We start from the raw sequence: 7,042 nt of genomic DNA on the forward strand, positions 1-7,042 counted from the left end.
ATCCAGCCTCATGCCTTTGAGGATGTTTCTAAAGGTAGATTGGTCACTCTTTGTTAGCAAAGCCTCTTTGAATAACTCTTCTACTGGTAGAGCAAGGACGGAGATGAAGTTCAGGAATAGGTTCTGCCAGTTACCATCAGAATGCTAGCTGGGGAATTCTGGTAGCTTTAGTCCACAAATTCTAAATTTGTCAAGGTTGGACACCCCTGGCATTAAAGTATTCTCTGGAAATTACATCTGATATATATCAGTGAAAAGTTCATAAAGCCATAATTGCTTTACTCATAATTTGGATAAACCACAACTTTATAAATGAGGGTTTACAAATCATAATTACTACAAATCACATTATGTGAAAGGAAATATGATGGCTTAACGTGATGCATGAATCCAGCCGTTAATGTACATTCTATAGACAGCCAAAGTAGCACAGAGTTAAAATGTTGTAGTAGTATTGGGAAGACACAGGTAGCAATCTGCTTCCATCATAGAAATTCTTCAGTAACTTTCAGGTAGATGATTCTTATTATGAGAATAAAATTAGAGAGGGTTGCCTAGAGCGCCTGAGAAACAGGATGATAAAGATATTATTATACATTGTCCTTGACTCAGAACCATTCATTTAGTGATTGTTCAAAGTTGCAATGAAAAAGTGACTTACGACTGGTGGTTTACACTCGCAATCGACACGTGAATCAAAATTCAGCTGCATGGCAACCAACATGCATTTACGATAGTTGCAGTATCCCAATGTGATTGCCATTTTGCAATTTTCTCAGTTGGCTTCCAACAAGTCAAGTCAATGGGGGAAATGACTTTAAGCCGATTTGCTTAATAACTAGATGGCTCACTTAGCAACCGCTTAAACACCATACAAAAAAGAAGTTATACAAACTGGATGTGACTCACTCTTAACAGCTATTTTGCCTAGCAAAATCACCACTCAAGGACAACCCCATAGGTTAGGGCTTCTCTTTTGTAATAAAGGTTTACCTCCTAGGCATGTTTCAAAATCTTATGCACACATTAAAAAAAAAAATCAGATCACACAGGCAGGCATAGTGTATGTGTGTACATGCACAGGCATACAATCTTTCTTAAACCGTTTATTCCAAAATAAGATCACCAATGCAATGACTACAATGGTTGTGGCTCATTTCACGGCACAATGTTATGTCTATTCAGAAGTGAATATAACTTCAGATAAACTTAGGGACTACTGTTGCAGCCTGAGTTTCTTGCAGAGAAGGGGGCATCGCTGGGTTGCAGTCTCTCTAGCCACACACGACATAAATAAGCACTGTGTTATTTATTATTATTTTTAATGTCTTAAGTCTAATAAAAGTTTATTTCAAATTAATAGAAGCCAATGGATGTTATCTTTTATCACCTGCTTGTATATTTTTTTATGCTTGCCATTTGTAAGTGAAGCAAGTCTAGTAAATTGATGATACAAATGGTAAAAAATATGAAAGAACTTGGTCATCTCATGAGTGGATTTACTGGTTGACATTTTATTAAAAGTGCAAGGAAAAGAACTCTTTGTTTGCAAATAGCTAATAAGAATTATTTTGCTCTAATTGCAAAGGGGTTTTTTTTCAGGAAAAACATGCTAGTGAACAGCAAGCCATCTTCCACTACAACAGATATCAAAGGTGATGTGGGGCTTTGCGAAAGCGTGACAAATTCTGATATCCACGCTTTAAAGAAAACAAGATGCATTTCTTGAACAGAGGAAGCCACTCCATGTCCTCCAGATTACCACTTGAAAGGATGGGAGCATTATCTGGTCCAGAAAGGCTTAGGTAAGCATGGCTCATTATTATTCATTACATATTGCCTGCGCTACCTCTGAGGACGTCAACGTAACACAAATCCTTTCCCATCTTAGCACCCTGAAGTTTTGCTAAGGTTAAGCTGCATCCCTGAACAGAACATTACTATTACAAATTTCCCTTTATTAACATTGTATGGAATACCCTAGTTCTCGGCTTACAACAGTTCACTTATTGACTGCTTACAACAGCACTGAAAAAAAGTGACCTATGACCATTTTTTCCCCACACTTTCGACCACTGCAGCATCCTCATGGGTCACATGATCAAAATTCAGATGCTTGGCAATGGATTAATATTTATGACGGTGGCAGTGTCTTGGAGTCACTTTTGTAACCTTCTGACAAGCAAAGTCAAAGCCAGAGTCACTCAACAACCCATGTTACTAACTTAACAACTACAGTATTTTAACTTAACAACTATGGCAAAAAAAGGTCGTAAAATGGGGCAAAACTCACTTAATCAATGTCTCAGTAACAGAAATTTTGACCTCAACTGTGGTCGTAATTCGAGGATTACCTGTACTATGGTCACCGGGTCTTGACCTGTAGACTACACACCTTAGGACCGTGATGGTGAATCTAGGGCTGGAAATGGCATGCAGACTCATCTCTCCGGGCATGCAAACCATTGCCCGTTGCTCTTCTGGGTTCCAGCACACACATGCACACCAGCCAGCGGGTATTCACATGCATGGGAGCGCCAGAAACTGGAAGAGCAGCTCCCTGGCGCACATGCGCAAGCCGGGAAACTGAGCTTCCAGTTTCTGGTGCTCGCGTATTTGTGCGCTAGGGAGCTGCTGTTCTGATTTCCGGTGCTCCCCTGTGCGCATGCACGCACTCCCGTTTTGGCACTTGGTGCCGAAAAGGTTCGCCAACACTGCCCTAGGACTACAGGATTGCCACATAATTTTGTCTACCCCAAAGTAAACTTCATAGAGCAGGGCTTACTTCCCAAAATTTCCATATCTAGAAATCTGTATTTTAAGTCGGAGAAACTCAACATGTTACAATGAGAAGCTCCTAAGTGAAAACAAAAAGGCGTGTTTCTGAATAAATACATCTAAAGTCCTAGTGGATTCATTTTTGGAACATTTGGATCAGATACAGTACAGCTCATTTGGGAATATTCTGGAAACAAACATAGCCATTCAACTTCTCAAACTCCAACTTTGGCAAAAATTCAGGTGAAGGAGAGGAGAAAGGAAAAGAACATATCATTTTAAAAAGTCAGCGAACTCAAATCTACAGAAGCTCATAGTAAATTAAACCTCCTTCCCAATCACTCACTTTCTTTTGGGTGGGGGGAAGAAGACACATTTACACAACAGAGGGTATTCTTTAAGTGTTGAGAGATTCACAAAAAGCTGAGAAACAACATTTTAATAGATGAAATAAATACTCCAGTACATGCAAGATTAAAAAAAACACTGAAAAAATAATAATTAAAAATCAAAATCACTCATTGTTATAGTGTAATTTACCCAATCCCTATTTTAACACACTCACAGTAGCTTCCTCCCCCCCCCATTGGAAAATGACACCCAGCTTTCCCTGCAAATGCACTTCTAACCCATCACTTGATTCAAAAGTAACCATACAAAACAATAATCGTAGCTACACCCATTCTTAAAAGTTTTCTTTCTTCCAGAGTGTATGAAAAACTGAGGTAACTTTTTTTTTTCTCTCTCTCTCTCTCTCTCCTTTTTTCTTCTTCCTGCTCAACTAAGCAATAAAATCTAGGAGATTTTGGTAGAACCACCCTCCTCCCACAAACCCCCATCTCCTGACATTTTAAAAATCGCATCCAGCACGATTAAAGCTTGGACCCCCGTCAGTAAACCTTTCCTAGGATTACTGTAACCCCTGCTTGACCACAGGCTTTAACAAAATAAGGAAGCAATGAAGCAGAACCAGCTTGGATGCAAGCCTTAAGGAACCATTCCAAAGGGACTAGCCTGGGCAAGGTCCTAGGAACCTTCTGGAAGCCGGCAATAGAACAGGGAATTTAAATCATTTTGCACAAGGCCTACGAGAGGGGAGAGCCTTGTCCTCCAAGAACTGACCTTGATTTTGGGCCAAGCAGAAGGAAGTGCGTATTGCAGGTTTTCCTTTGCTCCTTTGCCTGAATGGAATTCTACCTGCCTGTCTTAGACCATTGCAAGCTGCCTGCAGTTCCACGCTTACATATAAGGCTGCTCGGATGACTTAAAGATTTGGGAGGGAGGGGAATGTGCTTCCTGTTCCCTTTCCCCAGGTAAAACATCCATGCCGATTATGACATGTAAGCTAAAAAAGCATGGTCTCACAGCCTCCTCACACTGTTACTTTAGCAATAAGAAGAATTAAAGGACTGCGCTACACAAATTCTTTGGTATACGAAAAGAAAATCTGGGGCAGGAAAGGGATCTTTATGTTAGAGGCGGCCATGCAATCTAAAAATGAATAGATTAATTCACAGAATTTGCATTTGCTGGCGGTAAAGTCCGGGGTGACGAGCGTTCCCTTAGGGCCTGAGATAACAGGTTGCAGCCATCGGAGACCGCGCACGCCGAGTTCCTCAACCTTTCCCTGTATTCAGTCATCTTGGTGCTACTGTCATTGTGTTGGGCTATATCCCTGAGGCATTGAGTAAGGAGCACGCACGCCGAGACGACACTCATCGCACCGCCCAAAATGGCCGTCTGCACAGCTTTCCCCTCTGGGTTGATGGTGGCCGCTCTGCCCAAAAACTGAGGCTCTGTGGCAAAGCCCACCAACGCACACACAGACTGCACCAAAGGTCCACTAAACAAGACGCACCGGTTGCGTGTCAGCTCGCTGGGGGACGTCTTGACCTCCCGGACGCAGGCCAGGAGCGCAGAAGCGCTGGTGCTCATACATTTGACGCTAAGCTTGAACTGCTCCTTGGCAAACCTATCCTTGGACTTCTCACTGGCCAGGACGCAGGCATCGGTCAGGAACTTCAAGTTCTTGGACATGTTCTGAGAGACCTCCAAAAGGAGCTGAGGGCTTAGGTCAACCAGAGGGGTGGTCTTCAAGATCCCACACCCGTGTTCCACTTCATGCTTACATCTGGTCACCTTGTAGCGATCCACCAAGCCGGGTAAAGCCGGCTGAGCCCCTGGCGTCTCCACTGCCGCCAGGTAAGCGGCGTGGGCCGAGCACTCTGTCAAAGAGACTACCAAGTCCCCCATCTCCCCCAGGATGTCCCCCACCTCGGCAAAACGGCCCATGTTGAGTTGGCTCTGGACGTCATGGGTCAAAATGGAGAGGCCTTTGGTCCTGGCGATGATGGTGTCCCTGCACTTTTCAAAGGATTCTCCGAAGACGGACAAGCTCTCTGTATGGACAGGCCGGCTCTCGCTGGTTAGCAGGAGCAGATCCGCTACCAGTTGCATCTTGATCTTGCAGAGGTCACAGGTGGCCACAAGCTTCCTCCTTGGCAAAGAGCTGCCGCTGGGGGTGGATGTCTCAGTAGTGGACTTGCCAGAGCCGCCGCTAGCCATGGTGCCGGAGGGGCACACGCATGCCTCTGGGGACCCCACTGCTGCCACCACTCCGCTTCCAGCTGCCTCCTGAGGAGCCCCCGCTGAGCCCGGCAGGATCGCTCTGCCCTTTCCGCACCATCATTCCATTAATCTGCACAAATAAACCAGAGTCTCTCGGAGCACCAGAGGGGAAGAAAAGGGGCTGGCAGACCCACCACCAAGTCGGGATCAAGCAGGGCAGAAGCGACCAGGGTCCCCTCCACCTTCCAAAGGTGCCACCACTCCAGACACCGGTCACAACATCCAGCCTGCGGATGAGAAACGCTGCGGTGGCCGCCACTGGCTCATGGGACCCTCAAAGCCTCGGTTCTTTAAGGGCATCTTCGCGGCTCCGGCTGACTTTTCTTTCCGAGAGAGGCGAGGAAGAACCCAGCCGCCGCCGCCGCCGCGACGCAGACCTGCCAATACAAAGAGCAACGTTAAAACTTCCCGGCTGGCTGGCTTCATTCGGCCGGATCTCGCCTCCCCCAGCAAAGCCAGCGACCTCCCGACAGACTTCACGCCTTTCCAAGGGAAGCTGGCCCCGCGGGCAGTAAAAGCGCAAGACCGGCGCGCCGCCCGTTCGCTCTGCCGCCCCCACTGGCGCGGAAAGCGGGAGGGCACCGGTCTTCCTCTCCCCGCTATCAGGAAGAGCAGGCGAGGGTGTGGCCCGGCTCAGCTTGAGCAGCCCAGCAGCAGCAGCGACGGCGGTGGCGGGCGGAGAGCGAGGGAGGGGAGGGCCGGCTGGGCTCGCCAAGAAGCGTTTTTACGCGCTCACCTCCGGAGCAAAGGAGGACACGGGCGTCCGGGGGAAGACGCGGCGCAGCGGGCGGGAGAGGCAGCGCCTCTTGCTCGGCGGCCACCTTTCCTTCCTTCGACAACCCGGAATCCTCTGGGCCGTTTCTCGCCTCTTTTGGCCCGATCACGCCACCCACTTGGCTCCCCCGTTTCCGGGAAGACGCATCTCCGGCGGCCTCCAAGGCGTTGGCGCATCCGCTTGGCGGGCGGAGAACTTCGGCCTCGCCTCGCCGGTCAGGTGGAGGGCTGTCCGGGGACTCCCTGGGGACGGGATCCTCGCCGGCTTCGGTCCCCTCCTCCGGCCATGGCCGAGCTTTCCTTCCCCCTTGGAGGACGCCCCGACTTCCAGAAGGGTGGAGGACTCCGAGGCCGGAAAGCAACACTTCCTATCTGCGGGGAGGAGCGGGCTTGGGGAGGGGGCTCTCCGGACTTCCCAACTTTGTTTTAAAAAGTGGGGGAGGGATGGCTGCTAAGCGGCGCCCGCTTCTGCGGTGGCTGCCACCGCCCGGCCGGGATGCCTTGGCTGCTGCAGGGTTGGGAAGGGCGGGCGGCCGTGCGCCCTAGCCGACGCGCCTGCTTGCTTGCTTGCCTGCCTGGCTCACCCCCCCTCCCCACGCCGCCCTTTCCCCTCCCGTTGCCTCCGCTGCAACCTCGCCTTAAGCCTATAGCAATCTTTTGTGCGGCTTGTCGCCGCCCTTCCTTTTAAATGCTCACGCCCGCTGCTTACGGAAAACTCCTCCCCGGTGGAAGAAAGGAGAGGAAAGGCGGGGCGGCGGGAGCAGCGCCGCCGCCGCCGCCGGTCTCCAGCTTCGCGTTGGCTGCTGCGCTCCCCGGGTTGGGTTCGAGGTTTGCGCAAAGCTGGGCTTGGTTTCTCTTGAAG

General features: G+C 48.9%; 1 protein-coding gene across 1 annotated transcript; it reads right to left on the reverse strand.

Annotated features, from left to right (window-relative positions):
* Positions 1–3,202: 3,202 nt before the first annotated feature.
* TLNRD1 (talin rod domain containing 1) lies at positions 3,203–6,839 on the reverse strand. Its single transcript, XM_014058056.2, has 2 exons — positions 6,143–6,839; positions 3,203–5,783 (listed from the first exon to the last, which is right to left on the reverse strand). Exon 2 carries the CDS (start codon positions 5,341–5,343, stop codon positions 4,285–4,287), a length of 1,059 nt encoding a protein of 352 aa, XP_013913531.1. The 5' UTR covers positions 5,344–5,783; positions 6,143–6,839; the 3' UTR covers positions 3,203–4,284.
* Positions 6,840–7,042: the final 203 nt, after the last annotated feature.

The sequence above is a fragment of the Thamnophis sirtalis genome, unplaced genomic scaffold (genome assembly GCF_051295495.1).
Source record: "Thamnophis sirtalis isolate CommonGarterSnake01/CBP01778 unplaced genomic scaffold, rThaSir2_p1.2 scaffold_2, whole genome shotgun sequence".
Taxonomy (NCBI): domain Eukaryota; kingdom Metazoa; phylum Chordata; class Lepidosauria; order Squamata; family Natricidae; genus Thamnophis; species Thamnophis sirtalis.